Source organism: Dipodomys spectabilis, unplaced genomic scaffold, assembly GCF_019054845.1.
Source record: "Dipodomys spectabilis isolate Male_0828 unplaced genomic scaffold, ASM1905484v1 ptg000024l, whole genome shotgun sequence".
NCBI classification, from domain to species: Eukaryota; Metazoa; Chordata; class Mammalia; order Rodentia; family Heteromyidae; genus Dipodomys; species Dipodomys spectabilis.
The window spans coordinates 5,067,689-5,084,867 of NW_024870701.1; the positions used below are offsets into that span (position 1 = coordinate 5,067,689).

The 17,179-nt window shown below is 43.6% G+C and overlaps 1 protein-coding gene across 1 annotated transcript; it reads right to left on the minus strand.

Annotated features, from left to right (window-relative positions):
- Window positions 1-609: 609 nt before the first annotated feature.
- LOC122104249 (40S ribosomal protein S2-like) lies at window positions 610-17,152 on the minus strand. Its single transcript, XM_042674986.1, is given in 3 exon segments — window positions 610-1,220; window positions 1,321-1,490; window positions 16,690-17,152. Coding segments are annotated over 3 exon segments (1,206 nt in total). The 3' UTR covers window positions 610-647.
- Between the last annotated feature and the right edge of the window lie 27 nt (window positions 17,153-17,179).

A 17,179-nucleotide genomic window follows, 5' to 3' on the forward strand; every position in this document is an offset into this window, starting at 1 on the left:
CTGTCCAGTAAACACACTGCCTGCTCCCCTCCCCCAGCCCCTGGCAACCACTCTTCTCCTTTCTGTCACTACGAATGTGACAACTCTAGATACCTCATATAAGTGGAATATACACTGTCTCCTTTTGGACTAGCTTATTCTACTTACAATAGTGGTTTAGTAAAGTTGTAGCATGCATCAGAATTTCCCATTTCTTTTTCAAAGCAGAAATACATTCTTTTTCTTTTTGAAGGGTGAGTTATACTCCGTTGTATCTACATACCACATTTTGTTTATCCATTGATTCAAGGATGGGCATTGTGTTGCTGCCATGCTTTATGTTGTTGATAATGCTCTGTGTTTAACTCTGAACCCCTAAGAATCTCTGAGCCTTGGGGGGGAAAGCATGTAAAGGAAAGCTTACACCCCTGGCTACCTGTCACCACCACCTCTGTGGGTACGCAGAGCACCCTCTGGTAATCAGTCCATCTCACCGGGTACCACCTCACTGGCCTGGAGCAATGCCTAAGGCCACAGCCTTCATGCAAGGGGAGGCAGTTTTTGGCTCAGAACTTAGGTGTTGAATTCCAGGCTGTTTTTCTTTTTTCTTTTCATTCTTTCTTTTTTCAAAACAGGCTTGATTCACTTTATTATTCTTGTATAAAATTCTATGTGGTAGCCACAGCTGGAGCCTGGGTCCTCTGCACGGAGACGCTGGTGTGGGTTTTCACAAGTTGGGCAGTGAATTCCTGATAAGGAGATTTGGTGAACACGGTCTCTTTCCAGAGGTCAGGGGTCAGGTAACTGTAGTTCTTGGAGATGGCAATAAAAGTGGCTTTGGCGAAGTTGTCCAAGGTAGCAGTACAGCCTCTGGCTAAAGTGTAGCAGTCATAGATGCCAGCCATCATCAACAGCTTCTTGGGGACAGGAGCTGACACAATCCCAGTGCCTCTGGGAGCAGGAATGAGGCGCACCAGCACAGAACCGCAGCGGCCTGTCACCTGGCACGGGACAGTGTGAGGCTTGCCAATCTTGTTCCTCCAGTAACCTCACTGCACAGGGACGATGGAGAGCTTGGCCAAGATGATGGCCCCCCGGATGGCAGTGGCCACCTCCTTGGAGCACTTAACACTCAGACAGCCATGGCCATTGTAGTTGCCAGTGGCTACAAATGACTTGAACCTGGTGCACTGGCCAGCTCGAGTCTGCTTGGGCACAGGCATAATCTTCAACCCCTCATCCTTGAGTGATGTCCCCAGGAAGAAGTAACAATCTCAGACTCGTGGATGGGCAGGGAGGAAAGATAGATCTTCTACAAAGACTTGATCTTCATGTCCTTACCAGGTGGCACAGTTTGGTGACGCGGATCCATTCCTTGTCTTCTGCCTTACCTCCACGAGCTCCGTGACCGTGACCCTGGCCTCTACCAGGGCCAGCTACGTCCTCGACCCTGTTGATGTTTTCCCAGAGAAGAAGAGGAAGTTCCAGGTTGTTTTTCTGAGTGTTAGGTCCTAGAGAAAAACAAAGTCCCTTAGACCTAACTTACATGGTCTAGGGCTGGTAAAGCACCTGCTTAGCCGTCAGGGGCCATAGGCTCCATCTCCAGCACCAAAAACAAAAATTCCTTCATCTGGACATGATGTGTAGGTTTCACCTGGACCACAGCCTGCCTGGTCTGCACTGCCATCAACAAGGTCCCAGTGTTTCCCAGCTTACTGGGGGGAAGAGTATTCCATGCCCAGCTAAGATCATGCTACAAGACTGTAGGCTTAGGAGCAACATCTGTGACTGTCCTGGGACTCTTGAAAGATTTCACAGGAAGGACAGTATTTCATTTGAAGTTTAGGAGACCAAGAAGGAGAAATAAGCAAAGACATGTGCACAGACTAGAGCTAGAGATGATTTTACAGGCTGCCCAGAAAGGCAAATCCAGGGCAGCAGAGGGTAAGGGGGCACAGCCAGATCCCAAGAGCCATTGTTTCATGAAGAAGAGCTTGTATCTTTAGTAACCTTGGGCTTCATCAAGTGATGCCACCCAAGGGCCCATTTGGGCATAAAACACCCCTTAGCCACCAGATCTTGCCAAGGGAGTGGGTTCACTTCATTCCTCCCCAGGAACCAGTCTCATCTAGCTGAGGACAGGAAATTACCTTGGTAGAACAGCTACTTTATGTGCCACTTTGTGGAGTTCTGTTCTCTTCAGAAAAAGGACTCTTGCTAGAAAGCCAGGAGAAAAAGACCCAAGGCAGATGTGGAACATCTCTTAAAATGCTTCTGTCAAAGATAATGAAGGGAAAGTTAGTGCAAATGGGATATAATTTAAAACATGATTCTTACAATAAATCAATCACAGTATGTTACTGAGTAGAATGCTAAGTGAACACACATTTTCTCAATTTTTTTATTTGAATATGTAATACAGGCTCATGATACAAAATTTGGAAGGCCCATTTGTAAGGAAAAGGAAAGACTTAGGGAAAAAATCATATTAAGTGAAGCAAGCCAGACCCAAAGAAACATAGATCCCATGAGTTCCCTTATTTGTAATACTTAGTGCATGTCTAAGATAATCTTAGCAGATGAGCAGAAAAGCTCAATAGCTAAGCGAAATGAACTCCAAGACATGGATGCAAGAAGCTTTTCTTTGTTTTTAATGTACTATATGATTTCTTTTTTCTTTTGTGTTTTCCCCCCTATGGTTTATCCCCTGTTGTCACTGCATTTGATTTTGGTATCCTGAGTATTATTATCTTTACAATAAAAATATATATTTCAAAAGTTTGTCTTTTGCATCTTGTATATACATTTTTGTAATTTGGGGAGGGGAGGGGATATAGTGGAATGCTTAAATGGGCATGCAGGTTGACCCATTGTGACAATGACATATACAGGACACTATGTTGAAAATGAACTTTGCAATGTTGGGGGCGGGGAGGAGTTGAGGAGGGAGGGAGGGAAGTGATGGTGGGGGAAAATCAGAGGAGGAGGTAACAATGCTCGATAGGAAAGGTACTCATTACCCTACTCATGTAACTGTAACCCCTCTGTAAGTATTTTTACAAACACACACACACAAACATTTGTCTCACCAATTTGTCTCACCAAGGGGAACCAATGCAATAGCGATACTCACAAGACACTATGTTGGAAATTATCTGTACAACTTGATGGGGGGGAAATGGGAGAAAAATGAGGGAGGGGGGTAACAAGTTAGACAAGAAATGTAATCACTGCTTTCCTTTGTAACTGTAACCCCTCTGTACATCACCCTGACAATAAAATTTGGAAGGCATAAAAGAGTTTAGAATGGATATTTATACCTCTGCTCTTCAACAGGCTTCACTCTGAGGAAACAACCACTATTTCCAGTTTTTAAAAATCCTTCAATGGACAGTTTGTCCATAGTATAAATAAGTATGTGTATGTGTGTGTGTACACACACACACACACACACACACACACACACACACACACACACACACACACACGTGTGTTGCTGAGGATCAAACCCATAACCCTGAACATACTAGACCAGCCCTCTACCACTCAGCTATATCCTCAGCCCCTGTCCTCAATCTTTCTGAGCTTTGCCAATCTAATACATGAAAAATTATTTATCATAAGAGCTTTTTCTTTTTAGCCTGTCCTGTGTTATAAAAGAGATCGGGTAAAAGAGATTGGGTATCTCTTTTTATGTGAAAGAACCCTTTGTATTGCTTATTCTAAGAACCATTTCTTCATATTAGTTGTTTTTTAAAAAATCAATACTTAACACATCTTTAAATTTTAAGGAAACGTAGTTGGGGAATAACTCCATGGGACTGTACTTGCCTAGAATGCATGAAGCCCTGAGTTTAATCCCCAGCAGCGATACAAAAACAGTCAGGGGCAGGATATGGGTACTGATGGCTCAAGCTATTTTGGAGGCTGAGATCTGAGAATCTTGGTTCAAAGCCAGCCTAGGCAAAAAAGTCCATGAAACTCTTATCTCCAATAAACTACTCAGAAAAAGCTCCAAGTGGTGCTGTGGCTCAAGTGTAGAGCCCAGGCCCTGACATCAAGACCAGCAACAAAAGAAAGAAAGAAAGAAAAAAAAAAACCAAGTATATATTTTTGGGTCAGTTGTGGGGCTTGAACTATGAGTCTGGGCGCTATCCCTCAGCTCTTCAGCTCACAGCTAGTGTTCTACCACTTGAGCCAAAGCACCACTTCCAGTTTGCTGAGTGGTTTACTGGAGATAAGAGTCTCATGGACTTTCCTGTCTGGGCTGGCTCTGAACCTTGATCCTGAGATCTCAGCCTCCTGAGTAGCTAGGATTACAGCATGAGCCACTGATGACCAGCTCAAAAGCAAGTATTTTTTGTGATACAGATTGCAAATATTTCTCTCTAATCATATAGTCATTTGTAATATTTGTTTTTGTAGTTGAATTTACTTTTGTTTCTATAGCTCTCAGTTCAATGCCATATTGAGAAAGGCTACTTCCCGATTTAAAGTGACTAAATCAAGTTCTCGCATTTCATTTGTCTCCTGTGAAGTTTACTAGGCTCCAACTGTGCCATTCCATTGGGAGTTTACCTTGGAGTCAGCCTCATCTGTCTCCCAGCTGGTAATCCAGTTGTCCCGACACTGTGGACTGAAGAATATCTTTTCATTATTAGTTAGAGATGTCAGTTCTGCCATATGTTCATTCATTTGTAAGCTAAAAGAAGACCTGAAAAAAATATCCTGGTTCAGGCTTCATAGACCATTAACGTATTCTGCTCTCACCTTAGGGAACTTAACAAGAAGTCAAAGAATTACAATGTGATTTTCCTCCTAATTATTACAATAATCATTTACAAGGAAGACATATCTCTATTTTGCAACTAAGGAAATTAGGCCTAAAGAAGTCAATGTTCGGTAGTCTTGGGGGGGGGGGGGTAGATCCCTATTGGTGTATCAGTCCCATATCTCATTTTTCTAGAAACTGCCCTCCTCCCACCATTAATTCTCTATGGCCTGAGATCCAGCCAAACTACCTGGTCCAAGGCCTTGTCATACAAGCTATGCCAATCCCAGCCTTTATATAATTGAAATGGAAACCTAGAGGGACTGGTCTCGGAATTATAAAAGTTGGGGAGCTATGAGGATCCTACTTCTCACCTCACAGACTAGCAAAGCAGAGGAGCCTACTCTACAGAGAGATGATAGAGGTTGAAGTGGGCTAGGTCACACAAGCAAAGGAATATCCCTAAGCATTCCATACACTGTAATCAAAATTGTGTGAGTGTGACTGTTCTATCTTGAAAGAGTTAAAACAAATGTTAACATTTTAAGACTGCAGTAGATCACAGGTAATGGCAAGAGAAAGCAATGCCTCTGATAAGGATTATGGTGGAAAGTTTGGGCTAGTACAGAAGTCTCTAGAGGTCTGGTGACCTTGGCTGCCCATGGTTTGCAGACACTGGAGGAAATGCCAGTGCAAACTCAAAGACTGCTTTTTTTTTTTTTAAGTGGACAAAGATGTGTAAAACTGAGCCACTGGGTGACAGTGTGGAAGAGAACTTGTCTAGGATTCAGCCTGTGTTTTCACCCTCAAATCTGATCTCACCTTCCCAGGGTACTTGTACAGCTACTCCCCAGGTCGCAGTTCTAGAAGAAAGTTTGCTTCATAATATCTCTGACCTTTGACCATACTTTTCCATCCTCACTGCCAAATTCAAGTTTTAGTGCCTTGGGCCTGAATTGTTGTAAAGGTCATAATGTTAATGCCCCTGTGCCTTTGCACGGCCTCACATGCCCAGTCTCACATGAAAACTCAAGTCTTAAGTTCAAATGTGGTTCTCCCTGCGGGGCCTGCCTGACCTTTAGGAGTCACAGCCCGTAGTCTCTTACATAAACCTCCACCCTGATGCTACAGATGGTGAGCCCACCCAACTCCCCGAATTCAGGGATCAGCTGTGTGAGCCAGGCTCCTTATGCTTAGCTTTGTGATGCCTTAGCTTTTTCCTTGGACAGAGGCTAAACAGTGGGACTGAAGTCAGAATGTAGACAAACATGCACACAGAAATGACTGTTTTAGAATTCAACACATCAAAGGGAGCCTATGTGTTTCCTTTGTTCCTGTGCCTACTTTCCTCAAGAGCCCTTGACCTCCCTTTTGTGTCTGGCATAGAGTAGGGTCTTGAGTTACAGAAATGAGGAATGCATAAAAAGCTTCTTACTCCTTCAGACTTGTCCTTCACTCACTTCTACATGTGACCAAACTAATATTCCTCCAATCTGACTTCCCACAGAATCTATCACTTGTTCAAAATATCATAAGACAAAACACTATTTCTGTAAAAATAAGCAAAACTAAGCCAGGAAAAAAATCACCGTAATTTTCTTACTACCCAGTGATTTGGCTTTCTAGATAGATGGTTATAGATAGATAGATAGATAATAGATACATGATAGAGGGAGTACAAATATATAGACACATTAGTATTTAAGACAGTAACATTAAGGTGTTATTTTTATAGAATTGAGGTTTACTACCAATCTAATTTCTAATCTGTCTTGTCTGATCATTTCTTTCTTTTCCTTCCTCCTCTCCTCTCTTCTTCCTTCCTTCCTTCCATTCTTCTCTCTACTCTACTTCTCTCTCTCTCTCTCTCTCTCTCTCTCTCTCTCTCTCTCTCTCTCTCTCTCTCTCTCTCTCTCTCTCTCCAGTATTGGAGCTTGAGCTCAGGGGCTGGGCATTGTTCTTTAACTTTTATTTTGCTCAAGATTGGCATTATGACACTTGAGCCACAGCTTCATTTCTGGCTTTTTGAGTGATTAATTGGAGATAAGGGTGTTGTGGATTTACTTTCCTGCCTCAGCTGGCTTTGAACCTTGATCCTTAGATCTGTCTCCTGAGTAGCTAGAATAGCAGATGTGAACCACTGGTACCTGGTTGGTTGGTGCTATTTCAAAAAATGTTTTTTCACATCAACTAAGAATCTTGGTAAAGATGGTTGTTTAAAAAACTGAAGCACAATGTCTATTGCTGGATTAAATCATTTTATTGACTTCTTTTTCCATTGTTTCACATTTAGGGGTTTTTCAAATGTTCTTTATTTTAAATAGAGCTAACACAAAGATTTCCAAGCATCAGTCTTTGGCCCAGATACGTCCAGTAGCTCACATTGCTCGAACGCTCACCTGTATAGCCATCTTTCATGCCACCGCACTGAATATCATGCACTCATACAGTGCCATATGGGAAATGTCATCATTCCCATTTCACAGATGACAAACTGAAAGACAAATGGGTACAGCGATGTTCATGACACTCCCAATCTGTAATAGTGGAGTTTACCTCTCCTAGTGGAGTTTACAACTCCTAGTTGCTCCTTGTTGTTAATAACGTAATACCAGACTGGGCAAGTCATAAAGAAGTTTATTTTGGCTCGTGGTTCTGTTTCAAGGTCAAGGGCAGGGCTCTGGAGATGGCCTTGTTGCTGGCAATCTCCAGGCAACACAGGGCAAGAGATATAGAGTAGAAGTGTGTGTGTGTATGTGAGCCCTGGCCTCTTTCTCTTTATAAAGCTACCAGATTTCAATCACAGATGGTCCCACCTGATGGCTTTGATTCTAATCACCTTCCATAGGCCCAACCTATAAACTATAGTGAGATTAAGTTTCCACTCTCTTAATACCTCACAGTGGGACAACATCTTTAAATCATATCAAGAGACAGGTGGCCCATGCCTGTAATCATAGCTATTCAGGAGGCTGAAATCTGAGGATCATAGTTCAAAGCCAGGCTAGGCAGAAAGTCTGTGAGACTTTTATCTCCAATTAATCAGCAAAAAGCTGGAAGTGGGGATTTTGCCCTATTGGAAACTCTCTTCTTTTCTCTTGGAGAGTCTGCTTCCTCTAATTCATCTTTCTTTCCTGTCAGTTTTAAATAAAGTTGCTCTGTTAAAAATAAAGCTGGAAGCAGAGCTGTGGTTCAAGTGGTAGAGCACCAGCCTTGAGTGAAAAAGCCAAGCGAGAGCTCAAAGAGTTCAGGACAAGCACAAAAAGAAGAAAAAGAAGCCCACAACAAAACAAAAAATGTATAGCACGGGACAAGTATAACCTGGTTCACTTATTCCTTCCCTCATGCTCTCTGTCATGAGCAATTTAAGATGATTGGTTTATATGACTAAATGACTTCTCAGAGACGTGGTTCTAATTTACCCTCCACCTACAGTGAACTAGGGACCACCACACTCTTTTCTCTCTTGAATTGATTGCTAGCCATTTGCATCTCACCTTTTGGGAACTGTCACTCTATGCATATTGCCTACTCAATAGCAATGCCTGCCTTGGACCACCAGTTAGACTGGCTGGGCAGCCCAGCAGTAGACAAACTGGTCATGTTTTCCCCAGAAGCTGACCATATCCATCCCACTCCAGAGTGAGAATGAACTGAGGAGAAGTAGACACTGTAGAATGAACCTGCTGTTCTGAAGACACCTGGAGGCAGGCCCACCTCCTGCCCGGCCCGTGTCATCTCCGGGTCTTGCCTCTAGGCCTGTGTGCACAGGCCATCCGTGTGCATGCTTATGAGCTGTAATTAAAGAGAAGCATTTTCTCTGCGGTTGGTAAGCTGGTTATTTGTGCATCCCAGGAATTTGCTGTGATTTCAGTACTAAAGGTAACACAGAAAGAAAATCCCTCAGTTTTCTTATGCCAAAATCATTTGAATTCTGCAGTTGGATTATGTGTAGACTTCTGAGATGAACACTTCCCCGCTGGAAGACTGATACTATTTCATGGGAATACCTGAAATGTATTGCCCTTATTTGCTTAATTTTTATTTTGTTTTTGTTATTTTATGTTGAGATAGGGCATCCAGGCAATCCTGGAATTTGCTGTGTGCTCTCGGCTGGATTTGACAGAATCCTCCTGCCTCTGCCTCCTGAATGCTGGGATCACAGGTGTGTACCCCCCCCCCATGTCTTACTCCTAATAGTATTAATGCTACGTTTCTTCCATGGGAGTTAATGCCATAGGCAGTGTGATATACTAAGAAAAAATTATACATATATACATATATGTATATATGTATATATATATATATATATATATATATATATATATATTCCCTACCCTTGGTTCCTGGCACTGAGTTCCCTAAACCCTCATGATTTCCAGACTGATATGGTGCTAAGAAGTACATTTTGTTCTTTCATGTCTGATCTTTAACTTCTGATAGCTCCTGCATTCCTTGTAATTTCCTGGATAATAAGAGCCTCTTTTGTTTCAACATGGTATATTATTTCAAATGGATTTTTTTTTAATGTAGATGTCATCTCTGCTCAGGGGTTATGCCAATCTCTGGATCATCCCAATTTTACTAAATAGGCTGGCAAAGTGAGTACCCAGTCAGGCAACTTTTGATAGAACCTGGACAGCTTCAGGATGGGAGCCAGTCATAAGAAAGCTGGGGCTGGGAAGGTGGCTCAGTGGTAGAGCGCTTGCCTTGCATGCATGAGGCCCTGGGTTCGATTCCTCAGCACCACATAAGCAAAAAGAAAAAAGCTGGAAGTGGTGCTGTAGCTCAAGTGGTAGAGCGCTAGCCTTGAGCTGAAGAGCTGAGGGACAGTGCCCAGGCCTAGAGTTCAGGCCCTATATGACCAGACCCCCCCCACAAAAAAAAAAAAAAAAAACCCAAAGAAAGGCCAAGCTGTAATTAGACGCTTAGGGCAGTGCTGGAGATGGTGCTAGTCAGTCATTCCTGTGTGGTACAGTCTCCATAAAAGTCCCCAAGAGACAGAGAGGGAAAAGCATCCATATAGGTGAATACACCCCAATTCCATAAGGACAGAGCTCCTTGCGACCCTTTGAGATCATATTCAATCTCCCTCATTCCCTGGCTGTTCATGTGAACCCTTTAACAGATTCTTTAAGAAATAATTTTTACTATCTTTAAGTAATTGTACAAAGGAGTTGCCATTCGCCAAAGCTGTTTATGAATACAGGGCATCTTGATCCCTCTCCACTCTTGCAATACTCTCACCCACCCCTCCCAACCCTTACTTACATTATGTATTGATAAAAACGTTTGCCTTTTAACAAAGCAGTTTATGTGAACAATGCATCTTGATCTGTGTCATCACTTCATCCCCCTTTGACCCAGTCCTTCCATTATATTTCTCAGTTCTGTGCTACATAAAACAAATTCTTTCATCCATTACTTGGTACTTTGTTGGGCTTTAACTTAGTTTTGTTATTGTTGTTGTTGTTTTTTAAGAATTACACCTTTTGTGCTCTCCATAGAGTTTCTTACACTTCAGTGAATTCATTCCTAACCACTTGCTTACCACTCTGGCCATAAAGGAAATGCAAATCAAAACAACACTGAGATTCTCATTCATCCTGGTTAGAATGGCCAATATCAAGAACACTAATAAAAACAAATGCTGGCATGGATATGGCCAAAAGGGAATTCTGTTACACTGTTCAACCACTCTGGAAAGCAGTATGGAGGTTCCTCAAACAATTAAATATAGAGCTATGCTATGATCCAGTAGTTCCTGGGCATTTATCCAATAGAACACAAATAAGGCCACACTAAAGCTACCAGCACAACCATATTCATTGCAGCATTGTTTACCATAGCCAAGATATGGAATCAGCCCAGATGTTCTTCAACAGATGAATGGATCGAGAAAAGGTGGTATATATACACAACTGAATTCTACCCATCCATAAGAAAGGATGATACTGGTACCATTCATAAAGAAATAGAAAGATGGAAAAGATTATATTAAGTGAAGTAAGCCAGACCCAGAGAAACATAGGATGCATGGTTTCCCTCATTTTTGGTAGCTAGAATGTGCCTATAAATCTATAAGTAACAGATCCTTTTTCATAAACCAGTAAACATGTGTTTCCTTGAGTTCTATGATGCAGCACACAAATTACTGAACCTAACCAGAAGCCTCATTGACCCTGATTTGTAGCCAAGAGACAGAAGTGTGAGTAACCTGGGCCCCACTCCTTGCAATGGGTACCTGAAGGGGGTTGGGGACAGTAGAACTGGGTTGTAGAACTGAGCCCTTCCAGGTAGTGTACAAGTAGAGTGATAAAACTGAATTGAACTTAGGACACCCCACTGGTAACCAGAGTTGGAGGATTGGTTAGTAGAGGAAAATCCCCCCATGTACTTGCTGTTAGAAGTACTTGGTGTGATTTTTTTCATACATGGACCATGAGCTCTGACATCTACTGCTCACTGCTTAGCAGCATGCTTCTTCTATTATTCTTCTAATCTGCACAACAAGCACCCAAGGCAGGGGAAATGTGTTCCGCTTGGAGATGCAGAAGTTGAAGTGCAGCTGTCCCAGAGTTAGTGCCAAGTAGAATCTGAAAACCCTCATGTTACATAGGGCTTTCTAAAGATCACTTGGTGATTGGACCGCTACCTTCTGGATCCTGCCCCTCCTTCTCCACAGCTGGCTGAGCTGCATCCAAGGGAGAATCTTGATGAATCTAAGGAAAACTGAAGTCTAAATGCATCTATCCTATTGTCTTTGGAGGTTTCCTCCAACAAACTGTGGAAACAGTATTTCCTGAAAATGGATGCTTCTCTCCAGACAGATGAATACTGGAATCCTTTCATGGTCCAAGCTATTGCCCCTGACTAATCAATCACACATGTTTATGGGGCTGTTCATTAACTTTCTTTCAGCTTTTCACACGGGTTAGAAAAGCTTGAAGGTTCTACATTGCCCTTGGCAGTAGAGCTGTAGCTAAAACAAAAACAAAAACAAAAACAAAATCCTTCCTCTTTCTTTTGTGTAGTGCCAGCAATCCAAAGATAAAAGTAGTTCTGTCTGAGCCTGTAGCTGGAGAGTGTTGCTGTGCCAATCATTGAGGGGAGAGCAGGTGCTCAGGCAAGAAGAGGAGATTTAGAGGATAGAACTATGGCAGGAAGTAGCAGGGATACCATTGGAGGTGTCCTAAACAGTGGAATGAAGAAGAACTTCTCCTCTAGGAGGAATGCTGGGGCTCACTGAATCAAGTACTTTTCTTTTTAATACTTAATTTATTACATGTACAAATGTTAACGTGACTGTATTTGCCATTAGCTTGATGACTCCAGGACAGGACCCCTTCTTGTTCTCCTGAATATTCACAGCACCTAGCCTAGAAACTGGCACAAGATTGGCAGTTAGGAGATAAAAGGATGAGGAGTTCAAGTAAGTCATCTTCTGTAAGTTGTTTTATTGGGCTGTATATTACTCACTGAATTTATTCCTTCATCTCATATCCCTGGACTTCAAATCAAGTATCATTTGAATGTATTTCATCCCAGAAGTCCTGGGGAAATGAAGGTATTTATACCAATGGTAAAGGAGAAAAACAAAGATTCCTCCCCCATGCTCCCTTCCCGTCTCCATTCACCCAAGCCTACAGAAGTGATCACAAGTCCCCCTGGAGAAGGCTGACTTCTAGAAGACATGGGCCTTGAGAGACCCCCTTTTGACAATCCCTGCTTCTAGTCATGGAGGCCCTAATTTTTATTGGGTTAAGAAGAGCAGGTTTCTCCAGGAACCATACCTGCATTTTAGATCTATTCCTCGGCGTGCCCCATCAGTAGGCAGCAGCCCACACTCTGATGGAACACACAGTAAAACAATCTGATCTGAACTGGAGCTGACAGCTAGAGTTACTCAGGTCTTGGCTCTCTGGCAAAACTAGTGAAAACTACAAAAACATCCTGGCCTTTCTTATATGTACTTTCTATATTTTGTACTTTTCTAATAATAGCTACTCAGTGAACGCCAGACTCTGCTGCTGGTTACATAATTTACATCATCAGCAATCCTCACAACTCTGCAATGTAAAGTATTGCCAAACCTACATTTACAGAAGAAGGCACCAGACACCGAGCTTATAATCTTCCCAAACAGGAGACCTTCCAAGAGTACATGCTGGTAAGGGCCTACGCTGGCACTGGAACATGGGTTTGTCTGAGTCTCAATCCTTATTTCTATGATATCAGATAACTCCTGCTATGTGTGGCGCACACTACTAACTCTAAACCAATTTTCAATTTTTTTTTGTTGCCTGTCCTGAGGTTTGGACTCAGGGCCTGGGCATTGCCCCTTGGCTTTTTCATTCAAGGTTGGAACTCTACCACTTGAGCTACACCTCTACTTTGAGCTTTTTTGGTAGTTAATTTTCCTGCCCAGGCTAACTTCAACCCATGATTCCCAAATCTCTGCCTCCTGAGTAGCTAGGATTACAGGTATAAGCCAGCAGCACCCAACTAATTTCCACACCTTTTAATTGGCTTAATTATTATTTAAGGGCCAATAACTCTAGAAGGGTATTTTAAATGGATTCCTAGTACTGTGTCAATTTAAACAGAACATGAATTTCATGCAAGAAAAATAATTATCAGGTTGTGAACTTGAAGGAAACAATATGAAAGTGAAGGCAGGGGTAGGTTCACCTGGCAAACCAAGGACATGTCAAGTTCTAGTTCTCTATGCCTGCCATGCAAAAGCAATTCAAATGCATAATGTATGTTAAGTCAGCTTCCTGTCACTGTAACTGATACCTTAGCTGATCAACTTATAAAGAGAAAAGGTTGGTTTGGGTTCTGTTTTGGAGGTTTCAATCTATGATTCATTGGCCTGATTGCTTCTGGGCCTGTAACAAGACAGCACATTATGGTAGAAGCATGAGGTTGAGCAACACCACTCATTCCTGGCTGGGAAACTACAAAGAGAAAAGAAGGAACCCGGGTTCCACAATCTCCTTCCAAGGGAATGCCCTCAATGACCTAACTTCTCCCTATTTGTCCCATCTCCTAAAACGTCTCCCACCTCCCACAATAGTGCCTCCCTGGGCACCATGCTTTAGCACGTGGGCTCTTGCAGGACATTGAAGACCACAATGATGGCAGCCACCTCTTTCCTAAATGGTCTCCCTGTCTCCCTCATCTCCAGGTCATCTTGGATCACAGCTTCTGCCTAACACCTTGCCCTTACAAGCCTCACCTCAAACGAAAAGCCTTCAGACCCTGAAAACACTTTGCTCACTTGACCCTTCATCAGAGTTGGCCTTGAACTTCAGTTTCAATGTCCCAAGCTTGTTTTCCTCTCATTCTATCAAGGGCACAGCCCATACTTCTTTCATCCTGTTGTCCAAAGATGGAACTGTACACATAGAAGTCTTTCAATAAACCAGTTAATAGCTGAAAAATAAGTCAATTTGGAGGAATTCTGAGTCTAGGGATATTAGAATTAAGACAGTCTAAATAACAACTGAATCTTGGAAAGTATTTTAAGGTTTATAAAGCCCTCCCTGTGTAGGCTCATCCGTACCTCATGGTACCCCCCCAAAGGAAATGGGCTAAGAGAGATTAAAAAGTGGCTTGCTCTTGAAATTCAGATCTTCTTACCAAAGTTTGTCATGTTTCCATTGACATTGACTGAAAGGTGAACATTAAGGCTGTAATCTTGAGACCGGACCTTTTTGTGAAACATCCTCACCAGCAGAGGGCGCAAGAACGTTCATGGGCACTGGAGACAGCCCTTGGCAGGCAGGCCCAGCCTTGGGAGCTTGATAGCTACATGTCTTTAAAATATAAATGACAATGCCCTCACTACCACCATTGCAGGGTAATCATAAGGATGAGAAATACTCTGTTGCTGGTACACAGTTGGTGAAAAATAAATGAACTCTCAAGTCCACATTAGGAGATCACAGGAGCATGGAGGTTAAATAGACATTGAGTTGGGTTTGATGCTTTAATAAATACTTGAAAATAATCTTCATAGTAGACACTTAAAGTAGGCAAAGAATGATGTCAAGTGGGAAAATAACTAGATACTGACAACAAATTTAATACTAGGGGGAAAATGTGAGAAGCAGTTTCAAACCATGTTTCTGGATGAAAAGCCTTACAAACATCCCATGCCATTGGCTCCTGCAGCTACTTAAACTACAACAATAATAGCAAGGTAGAAAGCTGGGAAAAAAATCAACACCTCTTTCTTTATTACATCAAGAGTGAAAAACACACACTTATTAAACACATAGGTTTAACAACTTAGCCTGTACATCAAATTGAACACTATGCCCTGCTGCTCTAGAGGCTGAGATCATTTGAAGCCATCTATGACACTCTTTTATTGCCAACTAACCAATAAAAGCCAGAACTGGAGGCCATGGCACAAATGGTAGGGTGCCAACTGTGAGGGAAAAAGCATAGGTCTGAGGTTCAAGTCCCAGTACTGGCACATGTGCACACACGATTGAACACTCTGCAGTCATTAAAGTGATACTATGCAAGAACATTGCAAATGAAAAGATTACACCACCACAAACAAAATCACAAGCTGTAAACAGGTTTTACTTTTGTTTAAAAACATACACAAAACAAATGAAAATATTAAGGTAGTTGCTTAAGAGATGATGATGTTGTCCCCACTTCTTTAGTGATTCTAACATTGTTCATGTTTGAAACAAAATAGTTTTTTGGTTTTTCTTTTTACAGGGGCAGAATTGGAGTCTTTCATTAAACAATGCCTGGCAGCCCAGCCAGGCTAATTAATGGTCCTGTAAATTAAATCGATTGTAATAACATGACTTAAAAGTTCCAAAGTAGTCTACAAGTAATTAAAATCCTAATTTCCAGGAATTGGTTTCCATACTTAGGACTTAGCAGCTGTTAGTTTACAGTTCATAGACACTAGCTCAACTCATTCAAAAGGCCTGAAACCAGCACAAAATAAAAACATGAACGATTGTTCATGTAAAGAGCCACATGACCTGCTTGTCTTGAGCAAATGCAACCAGAAACTCATCCTATCTCTGGCTCCGAGGTGGCTGTACTACTTTGGACAGTATATCTGCTCTGCATTACTTTACTTTCCTGAACTCGACATGAGGTGGAATTTCAATGTAGAGTTACCCATTAGTTCCAGGGCTAAATTTAAACCTTTAATTAAATTAATCCGTTAATCTTAAACACATTGCTTCTCCCTCTGAGAAAGGTAGCAAGGACTCAGGTGTCACAGACCTTAATTCAGTGCGACAGTTGTTCCATGCAGCATTTGTTAAGGCTCCCAAACTACCTAGAAACATTTGTACAGCTTTCAGACATGACAGGCCAGGCCAGCATCTCCCACCCCTCATCCCACCCCTACAAATGGTCCCTTGTTAGGGAGTCGTCGGCGACTCAGTCCCAGGTCTAGATTAGATCTGCAGGATGGGTCCTCGCGTCCTCAGGCAGGAACTGATCTTTCTAGAAGGCATGAGAGGTGCCACTTGGTTGTTTATGAAATACACAAGAAAGTAACTGTCCATAAAGGAGAAAGAGACAATTCACAGACCTTTCCCAGGTGACTATGTGCAAGACTATTTTGACCCCACTTGGGTCTTTATGGAAAATAGAATATATGTCAGGGCCAAAGTGATGTTTAGGTTGGCCTAGAGAGCACTGGGATGTTCACGCACCCCTGGCCTGCCACGGGTGTGACGCGACTCAATGGTGAATGACACTTTCCGTGGGCTGTGTAGCTGCTTGTGCAAGTCTAAGTAAGAATCTATGTGTCCAGGCGCTCCAAGTGAACTATCCTGCTGACCCCGAACTGCCCCGGCGGCCCATCTCCACGCGGTGACCCTCGGGGGGTCAGCACCCGCCCTCGATTCGGGGGGAGCGTGCCCGGGGAACGTGCTCGCCGCCCGCACCTGGCTTCCGCGCGCTCGGGGAGCCGCTGGGACGCCCCGCGCTGCCCGGCCCTTCCCCGCCCCGCCACGCGCCCCGCTCCCCGTCCTCCTCCTCTTCCTCCCGCCGCCCGCCTCCGCCCCCGGCTTTGTTTTCCTCCCAGGTTCCACTCCCCACACGTGATACTGTGTTATTGCAAAGAGCGCTCCGGAGCGCGAGCGCGGGGCGCGCGCACCTATAAATACGGACACGCGGGCCCGGCCGCCGAGGCCGCACCGCCCGGCGCTCGGCAGGCGGGCAGCCCGCGAGCTCCAGAGGCGCGCGTGGGGGTCCCGCGGCGGCCCCGCGCCCGAGCCCCGAGGGGCGAGCATGGCCCTCCCGCCGGGGGGCCGGGCCGCCGTGCACGCCGCCTGCGCCCCGCGCCCTGCCTAGCCCGGGTCGCCGCGGCTCGCGCCCGCCGCCGCCGCCGATCGCTTCTCCGGGCATCGGGGAACGAACGCCGCAGACGGACAC